This window comes from Natrix helvetica (assembly GCF_964273705.1).
Source record: "Natrix helvetica genome assembly, chromosome: 16".
Lineage (NCBI taxonomy): Eukaryota > Metazoa > Chordata > Lepidosauria > Squamata > Natricidae > Natrix > Natrix helvetica.
The window spans coordinates 5,606,065-5,631,051 of record NC_138563.1 but is presented as its reverse complement, the minus strand read 5'-3'; the positions used below and the strand labels follow the sequence as shown (position 1 = coordinate 5,631,051).

At 46.4% G+C, this 24,987-nt stretch overlaps 1 protein-coding gene across 2 annotated transcripts in view; it reads right to left on the bottom strand.

Moving 5' to 3' along the window:
- Positions 1–24,073, bottom strand: part of POLA2 (DNA polymerase alpha 2, accessory subunit) — a 38,477-nt gene extending 14,404 nt beyond the window's left edge. Inside the window, exons 1-10 of one of the 2 annotated variants that reach the window (XM_081968185.1) lie at positions 23,944–24,073; positions 23,110–23,234; positions 5,515–5,600; positions 4,795–4,852; positions 3,904–4,010; positions 3,591–3,772; positions 2,277–2,365; positions 1,954–2,109; positions 982–1,044; positions 612–654 (exon numbers count right to left, since the gene is read on the bottom strand). In XM_081968185.1, the coding sequence (XP_081824311.1) occupies positions 612–654; positions 982–1,044; positions 1,954–2,109; positions 2,277–2,365; positions 3,591–3,772; positions 3,904–4,010; positions 4,795–4,852; positions 5,515–5,600; positions 23,110–23,234; positions 23,944–24,043 (1,009 nt within the window). In that variant the 5' untranslated portion in view covers positions 24,044–24,073. Of the gene's footprint in view, positions 1–611; positions 655–981; positions 1,045–1,953; positions 2,110–2,276; positions 2,366–3,590; positions 3,773–3,903; positions 4,011–4,794; positions 4,853–5,514; positions 5,601–7,052; positions 7,178–7,925; positions 8,058–23,109; positions 23,235–23,943 lie in introns of those variants that run through there. The other variant, XM_081968184.1, reaches the window with a different exon arrangement.
- Between the last annotated feature and the right edge of the window lie 914 nt (positions 24,074–24,987).

Below are 24,987 nucleotides of genomic sequence, written 5' to 3'. Positions count from 1 at the left end.
CCAGATCCTGAAGAGGAAACTCAAAGACTTTGGCCACCTAAGGAGAAGGAAGAAGGACTCCCTGGAGAAGAGCCTCATGCTGGGAAGGATGGAGGGCAAAAGAAGGAGAAAGGGACGGCAGAGAAGGAGGTGGCTGGATGGAGTCAATGAAGCAGTAAGCATGAGCTTAAATGGACTCCAGAGGATGGGAGAGGACAGGAAGGCCTGGAGGAACGTGGTCCATAGGGTCGTGATGGGTCAGACACAACTTCGCAACTAACAACAACAAATTCATAATTGTGGGTATGCAAGCAAATGGTAATTTTTTCCAGATTTAATGTAATGATTATACGATTCGTTATTACTGACGGCAGCAAAGAGACCCATTGCGCTGTTGATTGCAACTTTGCAAGGAATAAAAATCACTGATGTATTATTGGGATTAAGTGGATGACAGCAAAGGCAAAACCATTGCACTGTTTATTTGCAATGTCTCACGTGGTCATGTGGGAATGGCTCCACTAACCACGTTGCAACAAACCATTTCTTAAAGTAGACAAATCCAGCAATAAGCCAGGATTGTATTTAAGTCCCATGCTGGTCGAACCGAGTTGGCAAAAGGGGTACCATACCTGTGGCTGCTTCTGTGGGCGTGTGGAAAGGAAGGGGCACCCCCTGGAGAGAGAAAAAATATTTTTTTACATTTATTTATTCGCAGGGAGATCAATTAAATTCAATTGCTGGCTGGAGTTCGTCACTCCTGCTTAGGAAATAAACAAGGAACAGTTTAATCACCTTTGTCCAGGAAAATAAAAAAAAAAGACCACGGAAACCTCCAGAGCTTAGAACAGACGTTACACACAGATAGTCCTCCACTTACGACCATAACTGAGCCTGAAATTCCGGTCATAAAGTGGATCACCACTGCAAGTTGTCAATTAACATGGAGACCCACTTTGAGGAATATGGCAGAGCAGTGATGCTTAAGGGTGTTTTAATCACCTCGTAGAGTTTGGATGCAATGAACTTCTTGCCAGTGCTGTTCAGTCCTTCCATGACCACAACCTGGGAAATTAAAAAAAAAAAGGGGGGGGATATAACTTCAATTCCCAGAATCCCCCAGGCAGCATGCTTCAGCTCCCAGGATTCCTCAGCCTCCATTCTTTAAAATGAGTGGACTTCAATTCTCAGAATCCCCTAGCTAGTGTGCTCTAAAAGGGATGTCTTGTGGCCCACCAACAGCCAATGAGGAGGTTGGGGAGGAACATGGGCCAGTCCTGGAGTCTGGGGAAGGCTCTGAGGAGGGCTCTGTGTCGGAGGCAGAGAGGGGGCCAGGGCCGTCTGACTGTTACCAGCTGCCTTCGGAGTCAGGCATCAGTGAGGCAGAAGAACAGCTGGAGCCTCTTCCCAGTGTGCGCATGCGCAGAGCTGCCAGACGAAGGGAACAGCTAAGGAACAGGGGTCGACTTGGGAGGAAGGCCACAGGTAGACAATGAAGCTCCTCCCAGAGGAAATAAAAGAGGAGCGAAAGGGGAGTGGAGTTTGCAGGAGACAATTAGTTCGCTTAATTGGTTCGTGATTCTCCGAGGCTCCTGGCCAAGTTCTGCAGAGATCGGCCTGGCAGCTCTCCAAGCCAGATGAGGTCTGTGACCGTAAATCCTCCCATGAAAGTCTTTGCTGGAGGTGAAGGAGCAGAATTCACAGTGAATTAATAAAAGGTTTTTTTGTCGGGAGAAGGAGTTGGCTTCATGCTCTCGGGAAGCCTCGCTCAGAACAGGATGGATTTCAGCTCCCAAAATCCCCCAGCCAGCATGCTTGAAGAGGGGTGAAGTCCCCTCCCAGAATCCCCCAGCCTCTATGCACGCTCAAAGTCCACCCACCCAAAATACGTTGGCTAGCTAGGGAATTCTGGGAATTGAAGTCCAAACATGACTAAAGTCACCAAAGTTGAGAAACACCGGTTTAAGCTCTCACCTGTCCTGGGAACAGAGAATAATCCGTGAGCTCAGAAATGTCGACCGGGATGAAGCCCCCGGATGAGTGTTCGCGGTCACCTTCTAGGATAACGGATTGAGGGTTCAGTTTCCCGTTCGAATCACACCCAATCTGGCCCAAGACGGTCACTGTGTCCTTCCGGGGGAGGGGTGGGGTGGGGTTAAAAAAACAACAATGCAGTCAGAGATGCTGGTTTCTTCCAGACCCCCACCCCCCCACCCCAAAGGGCCATACGCTTGGGACAATGGGGTTCCCCCTCCCCTCCTTAGCCGCACTTTTGCTACAAGCTGCGTTAAACATACCTGCGCAGGGACCACCACCGAGGAAAATTCGTCTATTTTGTAATGGGCCTTGAGAGCGTCGCCCAGTTCTTCGATCTTGAAGGACAGGACTTTTAAAGGAAGGAAAGTAATTGAAAAGTAAAATAATAATTAAAGCATTTGCATAACCTGCCCATTAAAATATGGGCTTTGTTTTCCCCAGCGTTTCAAGAGAGCAGTTAAGACCTGTTTTTTTCCATCTAACCCAAATGTGTGCTACCTTTCATCTATCATTTATTTCTATGTCTGTCCATCTATCCACTTATCTTTCCATGTATTTATCCATCTATTTCCTATTTATCTATCCAACCCTCTCTTACTATATCCATCCATGCATCCATCCATCCAGTTACCTATGCATGCGTCTATCCATCCTTGTCCACATCTATCTATCTATCTATCATCTATCTATCTATCTATCTATCTATCTATCTATCTATCTATCTATCTATCTATCATCTATCTATCTATCTATCATCTATCTAGCTATCCATCCATCCATCGTGTCTATCTATTCTATCTATCCTATTATCTTTCTTTCTATCTTTCTTCAATCAATCAATCTATCTATCTATTCATCTATCCATCCTGTCTCTATTTATCTATCCTATTATCTCTTTCTATCTTCCTTCCTTCCATCCATCTATACTATCTATCTACCTATCTATCTTGTCTATCCATCCATCCACCCACTACCCACCCATCCATCCATCCACCCTGTCTGTCTGTCTATCTATCTATTCATCTACCCATCCTGTATCTATCTATCCTGTCTCTATTTATCTATCTCTATTATCTCTATCTTCCTTCCTTCCATCTATCCATCTATCCTGTCTGTCTATCTATCTCTAATCTATCTACCTACCTACCTACCTATCTTGTCTATCCTATCCTATCCATCCCTCCAGTCTGTCTGTCTGTCTGCCTACCTACCTACCTACGGTGTCTGTCTGTCTGTCTGTCCATCCATCCTGTCTATCTATCATATCCATGTGTCTATTCATCCCTCTTCCATCTCTCTCTCTCTCTCTCTCTTCCCATCTATTTATCTAGCTACCCATCGATCCCTTCCACACTCTCTCTTATCATGTAGCTAGCTAGCTAACCATCTCTTTGCCTGTCTCCATCCATCCATCCGGTTGCTAAGTGACTGGCTGTCAGTCAATCAAGAACTGCCTGTAGAGTGGGTTACATCAACCAAGGTTAGATCAGTTTCCTGCTCAATTGAGCAAGGAGTGGGGCAAATAGGCTTGAAAACACGCCGGTTCTCCCCCCCTCCTCCAAAACCCACCTCACCATCACGGTTCTCCATCAGATCCAGGAACATGAATTTGTACGCTTTGGTGAGCGAATGGGGGGAGTTGTAGACCTGAACCGAAGGGGCAGATTTGGCCCGTTCTCCAACTGGTGCCGATCCAAAAGAGGCCACAACTTCGCCTCGGTTCTTCCGGGTGGCATATTTTTGAGAAGGGGTCGCGCTTCCAGGGAGGAAAAGAGAAACACTTGAAAAGTCTTTCCCCCATGGGATAAAAGCCACCGGTTGTGTGAACTTGCCTCTCCTCAAAGGAACAGGATGGAAAGCAAGTGAGGGTCCTTTGAACCAGCCTACCTGGGAGAAAAACTGTTGGGCGAGAAGTTGAGGCGGGGGCTGCGGCCAGAGAGAGTCCGCTTGGAACGGGGGTTCTCTGGGGTGGTGATGGATCGTTTCTGAGCACCCTAGGAAACAGGAGAAATTCTTGGGTTTTTTTCCCCCCCCTCTTGCTTCCTTCTATAGTTTTCCTCCCTCCCTTCCCTGTGTTCCTTTTTTCTTCCTTCCTTTCTTCTTTCTCCCAATTTTTTTTCTCCTTCCTAGATCAGGAATAGGAATAGAATAGGAAATAGAAAGGAAAAGGAAGGAAGGAAAAGATGGAAATGGGAGGGAGAAGAAAAGAAAAAATGGGAAAGGAAGGGGAAGGCGGAAGGAAGGAAAGAAAACTGGAAAGAAGGAAAAAAGGAAGGAAAGAAAGCAAACTGGAGAGAATGGAAAGGAGGAAGGAAAACTGGAAGAATAGAAAGGAGGAGAAAAGGAAGGTAGGAAAATGGGAGAGAGAATGGAAAGGAGGGGAAAAGGAAAGGAAGGAAGGAAGGAAGGAAGGAAGGAAGGAAGGCCACATATCTATTTCTCAGAAATTTTAAGTACAAATAATGAACAGCAGAAAAAAACAGATTTTTCAGCAGCACTCATCAAGTGACTTCCCTTTTCATCATGCTGGTTAAATGTCACTGAATCTTAGTTTTTGGAACTGGCTGCAGGAGACACAAACAAGGCCTTTTCCAGAAGGGCTCCTCTTCGCTGCAATCATTAGAATAGAACCTCCACTTTGAGAGGCAATCTATCCCCAGATTTCAGATGCTGAGCCACAAAAATAGGTTTTGTGCCATTCTTGCCCACCCCCCCGAAGGATCTCCTTCTACAAGTCAACCCTGAAGGGGATACGTGACCCGACCGTCACCCGCTTACTTTTGAGGGAGATGCATAGGTATCCAGCAAATCCTCTTCTTCCTCGTTGACCTCCAGACTGCAAAGAGTTAAGACTCAACCACAAAATAGAAGTTTCTCTCTAAAATCCACACAAACCTACAAATTCTGCTTCAATCAAGCCAGGGTGGATGGACAAAATGGACACGTCCATTAGATCAAAACCAAATGAGCAGGGGGTTGGGCTAGATGACCTCCAAGGTCCCTTCCGACTCTTGCTATATTCTATGTTGTAAACGAATTGTCATTTATTCCCCATGTAGTCTTTGACTTATAACCACTCACGTAGCGACTGATTGAAGTTACAACAGTACTGAAAAAAAGTGACCCATGATCATGTTTCACACTTACGACCACTGCATCTGTGGTCACATGATCAAAATTCAGACCATTGGCAACTGACTCGTCTTTATGACGGTTGCATTTCCCAGGGTCAAGTGATTCCCCTTTTATGACCTTCGGGCAAGATAAGTCAACGGGGAAGTCAGATTCGCTTAACAACCGTGTGACTAACTTAACAACTGCAGCGATCCGCTTAACAACCACAGCCAGAAAGGTCGTAAAACGGGGCAAAATTCACTTAACCACCATCTTGTTTAGCAATAAAAATTTTGGCCTCCAGGGTGGTCGTAAGTCGAGGGTTTTCTTATTGTCTGACCACTAGGGACCACTGCCATGTTCTCCCATCTTTAAAGAGGATACGAGTCTTGAACTGAGCCGATATCCCCCCCACTGGACCAACGATCCTCCTTTTTCCTGGAGGGCTTTGTCGGCTTCTTGCTCAGCATCTAAAAGGAAAAAAGAAACACAAAAATTGTGGTTGTGTCGGTTGTTTTGTCCCAATAAAACATGGGAGTTGGAACCTAGGGAATTTGAAGTTGTTACGGTCTTAATAGTTAGCCTTACTATAAGGTGAAGGTTCCCCTTGCACATATGTGCTAGTCATTCCTGACTCTAGGGGCCAGTGCTCATCTCTGTTTCAAAGCCGAAGAGCCAGCGCTCTCCGAAGACGTCTCCGTGGTCATGTGGCCGGCATGACTAAACACCGAAGGCGCACGGAACGCTGTTCCCTTCCCACCAAAGGTGGTTCCTATTTTCCTACTTGCATTTTTTACCTGCTTTCGAACTGCTAGGTTGGCAGAAGCTGGGACAAGTCACGGGGGCTCACTCCGTTACGCGGTGCTAGGGATTCGAACCGCCGAACTGCCGACCTTTCTGATCGACAAGCTCAGCGTCTTAGACTACTGAGCCACCACGTCCCTAGCCTTACTATAAGTTTAGCGTTATTCTGATGGAAAAGATCCGTCTTATCAATATCATTTTTTACAATTACAGACTGGGATTTTCTATCAAGAGAGAGACCGGAAAAAAGATAAAATTGGTAAAAAAATATATAACATAGGTGCAAACCCAGGCGGCTCTCGGCTTGCAACAGTCTGTTTATTTTATTTTATTTATTTATTTTATTTCTTAGATTTTTAGACCGCCCCTCTCCCAAAAAGGGACTCGGGGCGGTGTACAGTCAATACAATAAAACCAGTCATAAAATTAAATACATTTAAGCTACATTTAAGATACATTTGGAGGGGAGATAGGCTGTACTAAGAAATAAATAATTCTAATCCTAAAAACATCACAATTAAAACCCCAAACCCTAAAATAAAATAAATCCCTGGGAGGTAAAACTAAGAAAGTGCCAGGCCAGCTGATTGAAACAGGTGAGTCTTTAACTTTTGCCGGAAGGAACGGAGGTCGGTGGTAGTTCGAATGTCTGGGGGGAGGTCATTCCAGAGGGTTGGGCCCATCACAGAGAAGGATCTACTCCTAGGTGTCGCCCGCTGGCATTGCCTAGCAGACGGCACCAGGAGGAGCCCCTCCCTGTGTGAGCGGATAGGTCATTTGTGACCATTTGAAGTTATAACGGCACCGAAAGAAGTAACGTAGGGCTATTTTTTACACTCCTCAATGGTCGTGTGATCAAAATGTAGATGCTTTGCAATTCGTAAACGGTTGCAGTCCCCTTTTGCGTCCTTCTGACAAAGCAAAGCCAGGGGGGATGCCACTTAACCGTGTTACCAGCGTAACTGCAGTGATCCCCTTAACAACGGTGGCAAAAATGTAGTAAAATGGGGCAAAACCCGCTTCACAAACGTCTCCGTTAACGGCAGAAACATTCGTAACTCGAGGCCTCCCTGTCATTGCTCGAAATGGGCTCAAGCCCGCCGCCATTTCCTTTCTACCTCATGTTCAAAGGCAAGTAAGTTTTCCAGACTCAGGAGAAGCACTTCTTTGCGCATAGCAAAAGCGACCAGCTCGTTTCCTAAGTCCGACTTTGATACCCGTCCCGTCATGCAGATTTCTTCCACTGAAAGAGAGCAAACGACAAGGAAACGGTCTTTTTTTCTTCTTTCTTTTATTTTGAGCCAGCGGGCATTAGAAAGAGAAAGTGCCACTCCTGCCCACAGCCCATCGCCCCCCCCTCCCCCAAAAGCAGTGGGATCGGTCTTGCAGAATTTGAGTTGGTTTCCATGGCTGCCCATTTTTCTTGGGTGATTTTCTTCCATTTCATTCTTCTCGTCCTTTTTATACCTGGCCAGGACGTGATTGTGTTAACGTGGCTATTTGCACTATGGTTAATTGTAGAAGGAAGAAAGGAAGGAAGGAAGGAAGGAAGGGAGGGAGGGAGGGAGGAAGGAAGGAAGGAAGGAAGGAAGGAAGGAAGGAAGGAAGGAAAGAAAGAAAGAAAGAAAGAAGAAAGAAAGAAAGGTGGGAGATTGTGTGTGGGATTCAGGGTGGATTCGAAGAGCCAAGTTCTAATCCTGCCTGAATTTCTTAGTAAAGTGTCTAAATTTCACATATAAACAAATCCATAAAATGGGATAATAATGGACTGTAATATCTAGAGTTTGGGTAATTTTTTCTGTTTGGTCTCACAATTTCCTAAGCTGAATTCATTTCACTGTTCTATCTTTGTATTATTAATTGCCGCCAATCCTTGGAGGCTTAAACCACGCCCCTATCCCAATATTTCGTGAGGACTAGCGCCCGGATTAACACACTTTAACGCCCTTTATCTCCTTTCCCCACACTTTCCCCCTTTGCCTTTGCCTTACATTTCTCGGCAATAGCGTCCTGGTCTTCCCCCTCCGCGAAATCCAGCCCGAAGACCTTGAGATCGGCCAATACAGCATCCACAATCTCCGGCCCCATCATCGCTTCCTTTTCGCGCCACGACAGGAAAAAAAATCCCGAAAGAAAAAAAAACCGCGCTTCCATTCGACTATTTATGGCCCCGCCCCGCGCTCTACTACCCAATCAGATAAAGGTGGGCGGCAGCCACGCACTCTGCGACTTCGGCTTGTGAGTAGGCGCCTTCCGGAGTGGGCGTGGCGGCCGAGCCTGACTCCGCGGAGGGAGAGACGTTTTGTTCCTAGAGCGGCCAAGTCTGTGTCGAATGGGCGATTCAGGGAATGAGAGTGTTCATTCCTAGAGCGGAAGGCGCAGAAACTTTTTGCAGTATACCTGCCCGTGAAAACTATGAAAATATCTAGGAAACTATTATAATTCCCACATTTTTATGTATAATTCAAGGTGCCCCATCATACTTAATGCACTCAATTAAAAGACAGCTGAGCCCCCAGCATGAAGGTGGGAGGGGCAAGAGGTCTGGTCTACCTCGCAGGGTTGTCAGGAAGCCAACTAGCCTGGTTTTGAATGAGACACAACTTTCTCACACAAGTTATTAAGCCTATAGGATTTTTCCTTTTTAAAGGGAGGAGTGGGTGTGTTTTATTGCGGGTTTTCTTGCACACATTTTTAAAAGAATACTTTTAAACTGTGAGCTGTCCAAAACTGTTTGGAGTTGGGTGCCTTCTAAACTTAATAAAAAGGATGAGAGAAAGGAATCCAGCATGCTTATGAAGGGTAATTGGCAAAACCCTTAGTAATGTGAGCATCAGCCGTGTCTAAAATGGCAGAGGGTTTTCCTGCTTGAGCAGACTAGAAGACCTCCAAGATCCCTTCCAATTCTGTTATTCTGAATGAGAGGGACTTTCTCACCCACATAGGCGGCAAGATTGTTGAGCTCCTTGGATTTCCTTTTTTAAAGTTGTGTGTGTTTTGTAGGGTGTGTGTGTGTCCCCCCCCCACCCTTTAAATACTTTTGAAAGTGTAAGTGGCCTACAACTGTTTGGAGTCAGTTGCCCTCTAAATTTAATAAAATGGCTGAGAGAAGGGAATCCACCCTTCCTATCAAGGGGAAGTGATGTAACACGTTGTGATGCCAAGTTTTGTACAAACGTGGACTCGTGTCACACCTCCAGTGGCTCATTAGAGAATATTAGAAATATTAGAGAATATTTCTAATAAAGTATTATTTTTTGACATACCCACCAATGGAAACAAAAATGAAAACACAACGAGGAAACCATAAGCACATCAGATTTTATTATAGAAGATCTTGTAGGACTGAAGTGCATTTTCCAGTGAGGTTGTCGTTCCGGTTTTATTTTATTTGTTTAGAAGACACAGTGACCAGGAGTTGCATAAGATATGTCTGGAAGACCATCCACACAACGCCAAAGGGTATATACGGTAATTTATTTCTTATCAAATTTCTCAGTGGACAGAAAAAAAATGAGACTTATCCAATTGGCACAGCCTTAGGGGGAAAAAATCCAGAAATTGAAAGGACAGAAAATCTCTCTTTTTACAACAGAAATACTAAATTACCTCTCCACCCCGTATAACAATATTACTGATCAAAATAGGCAGGATTTTAAACACACACAAAGACACAATTCAGAAGGTTTCCTGTGAATTGAAATATGACAAGTCCAAAGGTTTACAGACCTGTTTGGGGGGAAAAAAGATTCTTATATTGAAACAAAAAACTGGCCCTATAAAGAACCACACACACCGAAGTTCAACAAAATACACCAATCTTCCTAGTTCAAGGTAAGGATTAAAAATTCAAATTTGGGTCCCTCAAGAGTATTTCCTCATAATGACAACCTAGATTTTTTCTTAATGCACTGAGAGTAAAGGATGGAGGGGGGGAAAATAGAACAAGGTACTTTTCCCGCATAATACTGGTTTAAAAAGAATCTTATGTTCGGTAGAAACAATAACAAGCATGTGTCTTTGCAAATGAGTACTTGAAAACTATAAACTAAATCCCATCAAAAATTGCCACTCATGTGACTGTAGGACATTGCAGACATCTGAAAAGATGAGCTGGTTGCCAAGTGCCCAAAATGCAGTCAGGAGACAAGCATGGGTCTGTGTGGCACACTGTCCATAATTGAGTTGTAAGTGGCTTTTGACAAGGCAAATAACAATTGTTGCTAAGTAAACAGTTGCAAATTCAAAAGGACCTAAAAGAGAAGGAATCCACCCTGCCTATGAGGGGGGGTCTTATGTTTATACAGAATTTGGCATGACCAATTATTAGACCAACTCCCCTTCATGGGCTGGAATGGGACAATTGAACGCAGCGAGATTTTTACACCCACGCCCCCCATAGCATCTGATCTAGCTTGGGCAATTATTGGCCATCCCTGGCCACTGGGGTCCACTGTCCTCGCTCCCTCCCCCACAGCTGCATGATCACAGCCGATTTACACCCAGGGAGACTTAATAATGACCAATTCGCAGTGCAGGAAAACTAAACGCCAGCCAATACCCGCGCCGAGCGATCAGTCTCTGCCTTCTCAATGGATGGTAGAGGCCTCGGGTGCCGGAGAGGCAAGGGGCAGAGCGTTGGGGTCTGGAAAGGACCACAGGTGGGGGGCTGGCACCATACGTCTCCCTTTACTGCTCTGAACGTTGCATGTAGCCCTGAAACACCGCTAACCCAGCACAGGAGACCTTGAGGGGGGGCAAGGTGGCCTGCAGCGTGGGAAGTGGAGTTCAGGGCTAAATGCAAAGGACAGGGCAGCAATGGCAGAAGCAGGGTGCCAGACCTCCACCGGCGGGGCTCTCCAGATCCCATCGCTCTGTCTCCTGCCTCTCCGGTGCCCGAGGCCACAGCCATCCACCGAGAAGGCAGAGGCCGATCCCTCGGCACAGGGATTGACTTGGCCTTTAATTGTCCTGCAATGCCAATTGGGCAGAAGTAAGTTTCCCTGGGGGAATTGGCCGTGATCACGTAGCAGGGAGGAAGGAAAGCTGACCAGTGGCGAGGGGACAAGGGCGAATACAGGGCCAGCTGAGAAAGAATGCCCAGGATAGCTCAGGCTAACATGGGCACGAAAATGTAACTGCAAGCAATTGTCCGTGTGGGGCCTTCTCAAGCTCCATCGCCATGGCCAAATTACGCCAGGCAAGGAAATCTATAAAATCTATAATCCTTCAACAGCCATGCCTAGCATTAAAATAGGCCGTTGAGGTTTTCTGTCCGGTTCTAAGAGCCATCGCCATGGCCAAATTACGCCAGGCAAGGAAACTATAATATCTATTTCTCTGTCCAGTTCTAAGAACCATCGCCATGGCCAAATTACGCCAGGCAAGGAAACTATAATATCTATTTCTCTGTCTGGTTCTAAGAACCATCGCCATGGCCAAATTACATCAGGCAAGGAAACTATAATATCTATTTCTCTGTCCTGTTCTCTGTCGTTGTCATGGTGTCTGGAAGCCGCCGAGAAGAGGGAGAAGCTGCGGGTCAAGTCGATGAAGCGGAGACAAAGGGTCAGCTGTCGCAAGCCTTGATCTAGGTTGGGCTTCAGGAGGATGTAGGAGTTGGCAGAAAGCTTGTGGAACACGAAAGCCTTCCCATCCAAACCTGAGGAAGAAAGAAGGGAGAGAAGACCATCAAAAGGTGGACTTTCAGCTCACAAAGGTATTCAGACACACCTTGCGTGAATCCATGGTGCTGGGAAGGTGAGGTGAAAGTTCTACCATGGCATGAAGTCTCACCTGTGTTGGTCAAGGTTCCTGAGATGCAGAAGATCACAAGGAGGACTGTATGAAGCAACGGGCGCCTCTTCATCATCGTTTCACCCAGCATAGCCATCGGTTTCTGGAGTCTGTTGCTTGAAGGGCCGCCAGAGATGTCCTTTCTGTAGCTTGGCTGTCTTGGTTGAGGTAGAGAGACGTTCTCTACGGTGTTTATACAGAATTTGGCATGACCAATTATTAGACCAACTCCCCTTCATGGGCTGGAATGGGACAATTGAACGCAGCGAGATTTTCGCACCCATGCCCCCCATAGCATCTGATCTAGCTTGGGCAATTATTGGCCATCCCTGGCCACTGGGGTCCACTGTCTTCCCTCCCTCCCCCACAGCTGCATGATCACAGCCAATTTACACCCAGGGAGACTTAATAATGACCAATTCGCAGTGCAGGAAAACTAAACGCCAGCCAATACCCGCGCCAAGCGATCAGTCTCTGCCTTCTCAATGGATGGTAGAGGCCTCGGGTGCCGGAGAGGCAGGGGGCAGAGCGTTGAGGTCTGGAAAGGACCGCAGGTGGGGGGCTGGCACCATACGTCTCCCTTTACTGTTCTGAACGTTGCATGTAGCCCTGAAACACCTCTAACCCAGCACAGGAGACCTTGAGGGGGGGCAAGGTGGCCTGCAGCGTGGGAAGTGGAGTTCAGGGCTAAATGCAAAGGACAGGGCAGCAATGGCAGAAGCAGGGTGCCAGACCTCCACCGGCGGGGCTCTCCAGATCCCATCGCTCTGTCTCCTGCCTCTCCGGTGCCCGAGGCCACAGCCATCCACCGAGAAGGCAGAGGCCGATCCCTCGGCACAGGGATTGACTTGGCCTTTAATTGTCCTGCAATGCCAATTGGGCAGAAGTAAGTTTCCCTGGGGGAATTGTCCGTGATCACGTAGCAGGGAGGAAGGAAAGCTGACCAGTGGCGAGGGGACAAGGGCGAATACAGGGCCAGCTGAGAAAGAATGCCCAGGATAGCTCAGGCTAACATGGGCACGAAAATGTAACTGCAAGCAATTGTCCGTGTGGGGCCTTCTCAAGCTCCAAGAACCATCGCCATGGCCAAATTACGCCAGGCAAGGAAATCTATAAAATCTATAATCCTTCAACAGCCATGTCTAGCATTAAAATAGGCCGTTGAGGTTTTCTGTCCGGTTCTAAGAGCCATTGCCATGGCCAAATTACGCCAGGCAAGGAAACTATAATATCTATTTCTCTGTCCGGTTCTAAGAACCATCGCCATGGCCAAATTATTCCAGGCAAGGAAACTATAATATTTATTTCTCTGTCTGGTTCTAAGAACCAATCGCCATGGCCAAATTATGCCAGGCAAGGAAACTATAATATTTATTTCTCTGTCCTGTTCTCTGTCGTTGTCATGGTCTCTGGAAGCCGCCGAGAAGAGGGAGAAGCTGCGGGTCAAGTCGATGAAGAAGCGGAGACAAAGGGTCAGCTGTCGCAAGCCTTGATCTAGGTTGGGCTTCAGGAGGATGTAGGAGTTGGCAGAAAGCTTGTGGAACACGAAAGCCTTCCCATCCAAACCTGAGGAAGAAAGAAGGGAGAGAAGACCATCAAAAGGTGGACTTTCAGCTCACAAAGGTATTCAGACACACCTTGCGTGAATCCATGGTGCTGGGAAGGTGAGGTGAAAGTTCTACCATGGAATGAAGTCTCACCTGTGTTGGTCAAGGTTCCTGAGATGCAGAAGATCACAAGAAGGACTGTATGAAGCAACGGGTGCCTCTTCGTCATCGTTTCACCCAGCATCGCCACCGGTTTCTAGAGTCTGTTGCTTGAAGGGCCGCCAGAGATGTCCTTTCTGTAGCTTGGCTGTCTTGGTTGAGGTAGAGAGACGTTCTCAACGGTGTAGAAGGTTCCTCCTGCGTTTGAGTCCTCAAAACACCCTTCCGGGGTCCGTCTGCAAAGATAGCAAAAGCAGCACCAAAACAGGAAGACAGAAGGAGAAGCAGCTCTGAGATATTATGGTCTGGGCCATGAGATAATGCCACGGCAATATTCAGGTTTGCAGCCAGCCTCAAAATTAAAGTTCTGGCAAGGTTAGGGTTACTTTTTTTAAAACCACTGTAAGAACTTCAAATGGTCACTAAATCCCATCAGAAATTGCCACTCATGTGACTGTAGGACATTGCAGACATCTGAAAAGATGAGCTGGTTGCCAAGTGCCCAAAATGCAGTCAGGAGACAAGCATGGGTCTGTGTGGCACACTGTCCATAATTGAGTTGTAAGTGGCTTTTGACAAGGCAAATAACAATTGTTGCTAAGTAAACAGTTGCAAATTCAAAAGGACCTAAAAGAGAAGGGAATCCACCCTGCCTATGAGGGGGGGTCTTATGTTTATACAGAATTTGGTATCACCAATTATTAGACCAACTCCCCTTCATGGGCTGGAATGGGACAATTGAACGCAGCGAGATTTTCGCACCCATGCCCCCCATAGCATCTGATCTAGCTTGGGCAATTATTGGCCATCCCTGGCCACTGGGGTCCACTGTCCTCCCTCCCTCCCCCACAGCTGCATGATCACAGCCAATTTACACACAGGGAGACTTAATAATGACCAATTCGCAGTGCAGGAAAACTAAACGCCAGCCAATACCCGCGCCAAGCGATCAGTCTCTGCCTTCTCAATGGATGGTAGAGGCCTCGGGTGCCGGAGAGGCAGGGGGCAGAGCGTTGAGGTCTGGAAAGGACCGCAGGTGGGGGGCTGGCACCATACGTCTCCCTTTACTGCTCTGAATGTTGCATGTAGCCCTGAAACACCTCTAACCCAGCACAGGAGACCTTGAGGGGGGGCAAGGTGGCCTGCAGCGTGGGAAGTGGAGTTCAGGGCTAAATGCAAAGGACAGGGCAGCAATGGCAGAAGCAGGGTGCCAGACCTCCACCGGCGGGGCTCTCCAGATCCCATCGCTCTGTCTCCTGCCTCTCCGGTGCCCGAGGCCACAGCCATCCACCGAGAAGGCAGAGGCCGATCCCTCGGCACAGGGATTGACTTGGCCTTTAATTGTCCTGCAATGCCAATTGGTCAGAAGTAAGTTTCCCTGGGGGAATTGGCCGTGATCACGTAGCAGGGAGGAAGGAAAGCTGACCAGTGGCGAGGGGACAAGGGCGAATACAGGGCCAGCTGAGAAAGAATGCCCAGGATAGCTCAGGCTAACATGGGCACGAAAATGTACCTGCAAGCAATTGTCCGTGTGGGCCCTTCTCAAGCTCCAAGAACCATCGCCATGGCCAAATTACGCCAGGCAAGGAAATCTATAAAATCTATAATCCTTCAACAGCCATGTCTAGCATTAAAATAGGCCGTTGAGGTTTTCTGTCCGGTTCTAAGAGCCATCGCCATGGCCAAATTACGCCAGGCAAGGAAACTATAATATTTATTTCTCTGTCCGGTTCTAAGAACCATCGCCATGGCAAAATTATGCCAGGCAAGGAAACTATAATATTTATTTCTCTGTCTAGTTCTAAGAACCATCGCCATGGCCAAATCACGCCAGGCAAGGAAACTATAATATCTATTTCTCTTTCTGGTTCTAAGAACCAATCGCCATGGCCAAATTATGCCAGGCAAGGAAACTATAATATTTATTTCTCTGTCTGGTTCTAAGAACCATCGCCATGACCAAATTACACCAGGCAAGGAAACTATAGTATCCACTTCTCTGTCCGGTTCTCTGTCGTTGTCATGGTCTCTGGAAGCCGCCGAGAAGAGGGAGAAGCTGCGGGTCAAGTCGATGAAGAAGCGGAGACAAAGGGTCAGCTGTCGCAAGCCTTGATCTAGGTTGGGCTTCAGGAGGATGTAGGAGTTGGCAGAAAGCTTGTGGAACACGAAAGCCTTCCCATCCAAACCTGAGGAAGAAAGAAGGGAGAGAAGACCATCAAAAGGTGGACTTTCAGCTCACAAAGGTATTCAGACACACCTTGCGTGAATCCATGGTGCTGGGAAGGTGAGGTGAAAGTTCTACCATGGCATGAAGTCTCACCTGTGTTGGTCAAGGTTCCTGAGATGCAGAAGATCACAAGAAGGACTGTATGAAGCAACGGGCGCCTCTTCGTCATCGTTTCACCCAGCATCGCCACCGGTTTCTGGAGTCTGTTGCTTGAAGGGCCGCCAGAGATGTCCTTTGAGGCCGTTGAGGCTTTCTGTCCGGTTCTAAGAACCATCGCCATGGCCAAATTACGCCAGGCAAGGAAACTATAATATTTATTTCTCTGTCTGGTTCTAAGAATCATCGCCATGGCCAAATTACGCCAGGCAAGGAAACTATAATATTTATTTCTCTGTCTGGTTCTAAGAATCATCGCCATGGCCAAATTACGCCAGGCAAGGAAACTATAATATTTATTTCTCTGTCCGGTTCTAAGAACCATCGCCATGGCCAAATTACGCCAGGCAAGGAAACTATAATATTTATTTCTCTGTCCCGTTCTAAGAACCATGGCCATGGCCAAATTACGCCAGGCAAGGAAACTATAATATTTATTTCTCTGTCCGGTTCTAAGAACCATCGCCATGTCCAAATTATGCCAGGCAAGGAAACTATAATATTTATTTCTCTGTCCGGTTCTAAGAACCATCGCCATGGCCAAATTGCACCAGGCAAGGAAACTATAAAATCTATAATCCTTCAACAGCCACATCTAGCATTAAAATAGGCCGTTGAGGTTTTCTGTCTGGTTCTTAGAACCAACGCCATGGCCAAATTACGCCAGGCAGGAAAACTATAACCTGTGGGGAAAAGTATAAAATCTGTTATCAATCATAGCATCAACCGAATCAAACTACAATGGGAAAACTCCTTAGTGTCAAGACACTCAACCTTATGAAATTTCTAAACGCCTGGCACTCTGACAAGTTAACCGTCAGTAGCCCAAAAGGAATCAAGAGGACCAAAACCCCTCCTGAACAGCAAGCAACACCAATCAACAAGTAGTCCAATCAAAGAATCTCTAAAGACCATTTTTAACAACACTGAAACTGCAAGCCACTGGAAAGCAAGTTGAGAACAAACCTCACTCTCTCCTAGCACTGATATTCCCTAAATAATAAAGCCTCTGCAAAAGAAACTACCAAGCTCAAGAGAACACTAAGGACCTCTCAAACTGCAAGCTGCAAATCTTCTCCTTTCTATACCTATTCATCCCTTTCAGCTGTAAGGAGTCTGACTGGTACTGTGGCCTTCTTTCTCAGAATGAGGAGGTGGGAGTGGGATGATCCAGAAGGATCCCCTTCCAGTCGGAGTACTGAGGGGGTCCTCAGGGACTGGAGGAGGCTTGCGGCTGAGCGCCCTTTGACTCCTCCAGGTTGATTCGCCCTCGCTGCTCGCTCAGGGACTGAAAGGGTCACCCAGTGGAAATCCCAGTATGAGTCTCTCAGTGTGGGTGTTCAGGGATTGAATGACCTCCACATGGGGGCCATCACCCCTATCCCCACACTGCATTGGTATGGGGAATGCTTGGGGGGGGGGGGTCTGGTTCTACCACAGCCAGTGGCTAAAATGATCTCACATCAGAAATTGTTTATATGTTTTACTTTTGTTACATTACTTTGCATTTCCCCCCCCCAAAAAACCCGCTAAAGCATGCCTTAGGGCGCAACCTCTGCAAACCTATAGTATGCATGCCTAAAGTGCCATGCGGAGCCATGCCACTTGGCATATGTGGCATCGCCTGTTCCTCTACTGGTTTCCAGCAGGCGCAGGTGCAACAGCCAGCTAGACTTCCGATTACGGGTTTGTGGTCAGCTGGCCAGTGTGCATGCTCACGCCGGAAAACGGAACCCCGGCTCTTCCAGTTTCCGGCAGTGCCACACGCACAAAGGTCAGCTGATTGTCATGCGTGCATGTGCACCAGAAACCCAGGAGGAATGGCCAATACCACACATGCCAGGAGACATGGCTCCGCATGCCGCTTCGCACACGCATGCCGTAGGTTTGCCATCACAGCCTTAGGGTAAGCTTTATAGCAAGCCCCAAAGGTTTTTGCAGTAATAAACCCCATGTTGCCGATAGTACCTGTCAGGCCTCTTGGTTAAACCCACCACTGAAAAGTTAATAAACCTTTGACTTAGCTTTGATGTCTTCGACTGCTTGTCTGTGGTGATTTCCTTTGTGTAGAGGGCCTGTGAAATAATAAGAAATCAACATCACCAAATGACCACCTGATGTTCAGAGACTAGAAAACCAATTCACCAATTTTACAAAGCTGCTTTTATGTTATCCTATGAGTGAAAGAAGGCAAGATACAATGAATTGGAAGGTTGTGCCTTTGAGAATGCCACTAGTTTTTACTGTTCCCAAAGATCCAGGTCCAGGAGTTTCTCTTACTCTCCAGGAACTGGAAGTAGTCCCTAAAATTGCTTTAATTTACCTTCCTGCAAGAAAGTCAGGTCAGTTCCCGGACCTGATGCAATTTTAGGTAACTTTTGCCATTAGTTCCTTGAAGTAGCTAGTCCTCTACATGTTTTGTTTAAGGACTTAAGCCTTGGCTATAATTACTCAGGTCCCTAGAATTGATTATTTCTGAGAACAAGGTCAACTCCTGGACCTGAACTAATTTTAGTTAAACTTTTGCCTTTTTTGAAGTAGTCAGTCATCCACATGCCTATGTATACTTTATTTGGCCAAGGAATTTAAGAACTTGAGTCTTGACTTAAATTGGGACCTTAGGTGCTAAAAATTCACTTTATTCCTGAAAGCAAGGTCAACTCCTAAGGTAATTTTTAATTATGAGTCACCTGTGATGGTTTGGTCCTTTTAAAAGGACATGGTTGAGATTACCTCAGGTTCCACTAGTATTTTATTCTAAAAAAAATAAACTGGCTAAAAATTACCTTAGGCCTCAAGATTGGACTTTTCAAGAAAGCAAGGTCAACTCCTGGACCTGAAGTAATTTTAGTTCACTTTTACACCTTTAGTTACTTGAAGTAGCTAGTCCTCTACATGTTTTCTTTTAAGGGCTTGAATCTGGGCTAAAATTTCTTTTCCCAGGTGTCAGGAGTTTAAATTTAATCAAGAAAGTAAGGTCAACTGCAGGACTGAAGCAATTTTGCCTTTAAGCTAATTTTAACACCTGTGGTAGTTTAGCCCTTTTAACTGCACCTGGCTATAATTGGCTCAGCTATATTCCTCCTTTTAAGCTACTTTTAACTGTTACTTGCCTGGGGTGGTTTGGTCCTTTGAACAGGGCACAGCTGAGATTACTTCAAACTCCACCTCGTTCCACCATTTTACTCCTAAAAATTAAAGGTTAAAGTTAAAATTATCCAGGACCCAGAAATTTGCCTTATTTCGCTCAGGGAAAGTGGGACTGAGAAACTCACCATAGGTAAATAATAAATAATAAAAATAAAATAAATAAGGTGAGCTGTGGTGTTGGGAGTCCCTTGAGGTATTATCTCAGCCACCACTGGCACCACTACACCCCGGTTAAAATCACCTCAGGGGCTTTCCTAACTCCCTGAGTAGGCTAATTTTTCCCCAGGAGCTGTCCTTACTCCCAGAGAATAGGCTAAATTGACCTCGGGCGCCGTCCTTACTCCCTGAGAATGGGCTAAATTCAATTCAGGCGCCGTCCTTACTCGCTCAGAAAAGGCTAAATTCAATTCAGGCGCCGTCCTTACATGCTCAGAAGAGGCTAAATTCAATTCAGGCGCCGTCCTTACTCCCCGAGACGAGGCTAAAATTACTTCAGGCGCCGTCCTTACTCCCTGAGAATGGGCTAAATTCACCTCGGGCGCCGTCCTTACTGCCCGAGAATAGGCTATTCCTTAACCCCCCCTCAGCATCCCACCACGTCTAAGAGCCTCAAGCCGGGGTTACCTCCGCGTGGAAGAGGCCACCTCACGGTCTAATCTGCGAAGCCGCAGGGAGAGGGGAGGTTTGCTCTCCCCGCGGCCCGCAGGGTCGTCTCTTTCGAGGGCGGGAAAAAAAGAGACGGGGGGGGGGGCTGCGGCACGTGTGGCTTCTGCACCGCGCTCACGCTTTTGCCTCAACCTGAGAAGCCCGCCAACTTTTTAAAGTGTCCCCGCCCCTCAGAGGAGGAGTGGGGGAGAAATAGAGGCCGCTCAGCCAATCCGAAGGATGAGGTCCTGGAATGCTTCCAGAAGCTTTCCAAAGCAGCCAATCGCAACCGAGGTGGACGGGGGGAGGCGGGAAAGGCGCGTGGCTCATCAAGGCCAGGTGTGCCTTATTTATTTATTATTTATTTATTAATTAATTCAATTTATAGGCCGCTCCCTCTCCACAAAGGGACTCGGGGCGGCGTACAATTCAATATACAAACAAAAGACGAGGAGGAGGTATATACAAAAACATTTTACAATACATAAATAAATAGCCTCACAGGTGAGGCCGTTTGTAAGCAGGCACGTGGTCTGTACACGTGTGTGTGTAAAATAAAATAAGGTAATCTTCATTGTCATTTTTTTACTGTGAATACATTGGCCCACGTTAAAAAAATGAAATTCTGTTGCCTGCTCTCAAAAGAATATCTAATCTATACATTTTAATCTATTTAGTCCAATAATGCTATTGCTTACAATATCTTACAAACCTTACAAATATCTTGCTTGAGAGGTAACTTTAGCTTTTTCTTCAGTTGGAGGCTGCCTTACAACAATGGCGGCACTGAAAACAACGTTTCACTTAGCAACATAAATTTTGGGCTCTGGGGATGCTTTGGATTACAAGTCCCATCGGCCAGTTCCAGGTGGAGTGGTGGATAAGGATCTTCCCTTCTTGCAACAGGTCCCCCCTCCCCTCAAAATATTCATTGTTTAAAGAAAATCTGAACATTTAATAAATAAAATTAAATGATTCCTATTTACACACACACACACACACACACACACTGTAGGAAATGCTTTGGACTTCAGATCCCATTAACCAGCTTTGCAGGGTGGGGGCTGATGGGGATTACAGCCCCCACCTAAAATTCAAGCCCCTTTTTCTGTGTTTTTTTGTGATTTGCTTGCACCTTTCCCTCCTTGTTACAATCTTGTCAAGAAGTCCTTGGTTTTATTGTCTCCTGCAAATATTGAATTTGTTATTTTTTTCCTGTTTCTTTTTCAAGAAAAAAAAATTCCAGGACTGGTTTGTTTTGCTTTGCTTTCTAAGAATTCTGCTTAAATGTTACAAATGGAGGAAGTTTGGATACAGGATGTCTTAGCCTCCTGAAAGAAATGGACCCAAATTTGAAGCTGTTTCCTTCTTTCGCTATTACAGGAACTCTTTCCTCCCAGTACACTCCCAGTTAAATGTTTTCAGTGGGGATGCTGACCCACACATATGAGCATGCGAAACACCCCCCTCCCAGGCAACCTGCTCAGCCTCCTGCACCACAGAAGGGGGGCGCTTTTGCCCTCCCCAGGCGCCGGAGGCTTTCCTTGAGCGAAAACAGCCTATCCCGGCTTCCGGAGGCTGGAAACAGACGTGTTTCCGGACTTCTGGAGAAAGAGACTGGCCCAAAGTCACCCAGCTGACTTTCATGCCTAAGTCAGGACTAGAACTCACTGTCTCCTGATGATTGGCCCAAAGTCACCCAGCTGAGGGTTTTTTGTCCCCAAAGGGGTTTTTGTCGGGACAAGGAGTTTGCTTCATACTCTCGGGAAGCCTCAGAACAATTTCTACATCTACAGTCTGAGGACAACCTCCCCCCTATTCTTGGTGGAAAGTACAACAATAATCACAAGCAGACAAAGCAGATGTAGTGGTTGTTAAGCATGACCACGGTTTCTTTTATTTTTGGCATAGAAGTAAAATCCATTTCTACATACAAAAAACACGCTGAAGAACATAAATGGCGGCCCCAGAGAACGTTTAAGAGAAGTCCTGAACATGGCACCATGTCCAAGAAGTGATTCTGAGGCTTTTCGGGGTTCTCCGATCATGGGGTACCAACGAACAACCCCGGATGGGGGCTACGATGCAAACTCTCACTAAAAAAACATTTGGCAGCAAGTGCATTAGACAGGCAAGGAGTGTGTAACAGCTGAAATCTTTAGGCACCGAGTTTCCTTCCCAAAGTCACCCTCGCAGGAAGGAAAAATCTTCCCGCAAAGGCCTGGAAGGGAGGTTGATGAGGCCCTGAAATGCTTCCAGGAAATTACATATATATATATATCGAGCACAGGAGTGAGTACACCCCCTCATGTTTTGTAAATATTTAACTATATCTTTTCATGTGACAACACTGAAGAAATGACACTTGGCTACAATGTAAAGTTGTGACTATACAGCTTGTAAAAAGAATGTAAATGTGCTGTACCCTCAAAATAACGCAATACACAGCCATTAATGTCTAAAACACTGTAGCCGAGTGTCATTTCTTCAGGGTTGTTCCATGCAAAGGCATACTTAAATATTTGCAACCTTTTGTGACCTTCTGACCGGCAGGCAAGGGAGGGGAGCCAGATTCACTTAACAACTGCGGTCGTAAAAATGGAGAAACCCCCCCCCCTAACAAATATCTCACTTAGCAACGCAACCGTTAGGCTTGCTTGTGGGTCGTAAAAATCGAGGACTCCTTGTACAATAAGCCGGCTTAATTTGGGATCGTCTGATTATTCAGCCATGCCCTTCCCTCCCCCAAACGCCAGGGAGGGGGAGAACTCACGGAACATGGTTTCAAGCCGCACCAAACAGCAGACAAAGTTGTCGAAATCTAAGGCCCGGTCGGGCTCAGTGTAGCGAGTAATGATCAACTCGTAGAGTCTCTTGTTCAGTTTGAAACCTGCCAGGGATTCGAACCGCCGAACTGCCGACCTTTCTGATCGACAAGCTCAGCATCTTAGACTACTGAGCCACCACGTCCCTAGCCTTACTATAAGTTTAGCTTTATTCTGATGGAAAAGATCCGTCTTATCAAAATCATTTTTTACAATTACAGACTAGGATTTTCTATCAAGAGAGAGACCGGAAAAAAGATAAAATTGGTTAAAAAATATATAACATAGGTGCAAACCCAGGTGGCTCTCGGCTTACAACAGTCTGTTTAGTGACCATTTGAAGTTATAACGGCACCGAAAGAAGTAACGTAGGGCTATTTTTTACACTCCTCAATGGTCGTGTGATCAAAATGTAGATGCTTTGCAATTCGTAAACGGTTGAAGTCCCCTTTTGCGTCCTTCTGACAAAGCAAAGCCAGGGGGGATGCCACTTAACCGTGTTAGCAGCATAACTGCAGTGATCCCCTTAACAACGGTGGCAAGAAATGTTAGTAAAATGGGGCAGAACCCGCTTCACAAACGTCTCCGTTAACGGCAGAAACATTCGTAACTCGAGGGCTCCCTGTCATTGCTCGAAATGGGCTCAAGCCCGCCGCCATTTCCTTTCTACCTCATGTTCAAAGGCAAGTAAGTTTTCCAGACTCAGGAGAAGCACTTCTTTGCGCATAGCAAAAGCGATCAGCTCGTTTCCTAAGTCCGACTTCGATACCCATCCGGTCATGCAGATTTCTTGCACTGTAAGAGAGCAAACAACAAGGAAACGGCCTTTTTTTTCTTTTATTTTGAGACAGCGGGCATTAGAAAGAGAAAGTGCCACTCCTGCCCAGAGCCCATCGCCCGCCCCCCCTCCTCCAAAAGCAGTGGAATCGGTCTTGCAGAATTTGAATTGGTTTCCATGGCTGCCCATTTTTCTTGGGTGATTTTCTTCCATTTCATTCTTCTTGTCCTTTTTATACCTGGCCAGGATGTCATTGTGTCAACGTGGCTATTTGCACTATGGTTAATTGAGGGAGGGAGGGAGGGAGGGAGGGAGGGAGGGAGGGAGGGAGGAAGGAAGGAAGGAAGGAAGGAAGGAAGGAAGGAAGGAAGGAAGGAAGGAAGGAAATTGTGTGTGGGATTCAGGGTGGATTCGAAGAGCCAAGTTCTAATCCTGCCTGAATTTCTTAGTAAAGTGCCTAAATTTCACATATAAACAAATCCATAAAATGGGATAATAATGGACTGTAATATCTAGAGTTTGGGTAATTTTTTCTGTTTGGTCTCACAATTTCCTAAGCTGAATTCATTTCACTGTTCTATCTTTGTATTATTAATTGCCCCCAATCCTTGGAGGCTTAAACCACGCCCCTATCCCAATATTTCGTGAGGACTAGCGCCCGGAGTAACACACTTTAACGCCCTTTATCTCCTTTCCCCACACTTTCCCCCTTTGCCTTTGCCTTACATTTCTCGGCAATAGCGTCCTGGTCTTCCCCCTCCGCGAAATCCAGCCCGAAGACCTTGAGATCGGCCAATACAGCATCCACAATCTCCGGCCCCATCATCGCTTCCTTTTCGCGCCACGAGAGGAAAAAAAATCCCGAAAGAAAAAAAAACCGCGCTTCCATTCGACTATTTATGGCCCCGCCCCGCGCTCTACTACCCAATCAGATAAAGGTGGGCGGCAGCCACGCACTCTGCGACTTCGGCTTGTGAGTAGGCGCCTTCCGGAGTGGGCGTGGCGGCCGAGCCTGACTCCGCGGAGGGAGAGACGTTTTGTTCCTAGAGCGGCCAAGTCTGTGTCGAATGGGCGATTCAGGGAATGAGAGTGTTCATTCCTAGAGCGGAAGGCGCAGAAACTTTTTGCAGTATACCTGCCCGTGAAAACTATGAAAATATCTAGGAAATTATTATAATTCCCACATTTTTATATATAATTCAAGGTGCCCCATCATACTTAATGCACTCAATTAAAAGACAGCTGAGCCCCCAGCAAGAAGGTGGGAGGGGCAAGAGGTCTGGTCTACCTCGCAGGGTTGTCAGGAAGCCAACTAGCCTGGTTTTGAATGAGACACAACTTTCTCACACAAGTTATTAAGCCTATAGGATTTTTCCTTTTTAAAGGGAGGAGTGGGTGTGTTTTATTGCGGGTTTTCTTGCACACATTTTTAAAAGAATACTTTTAAACTGTGAGCTGTCCAAAACTGTTTGGAGTTGGGTGCCTTCTAAACTTAATAAAAAGGATGAGAGAAAGGAATCCAGCATGCTTATGAAGGGTAATTGGCAAAACCCTTAGTAATGTGAGCATCAGCCGTGTCTAAAATGGCAGAGGGTTTTCCTGCTTGAGCAGACTAGAAGACCTCCAAGATCCCTTCCAATTCTGTTATTCTGAATGAGAGGGACTTTCTCACCCACATAGGCGGCAAGATTGTTGAGCTCCTTGGATTTCCTTTTTTAAAGTTGTGTGTGTTTTGTAGGGTGTGTGTGTGTCCCCCCCCCACCCTTTAAA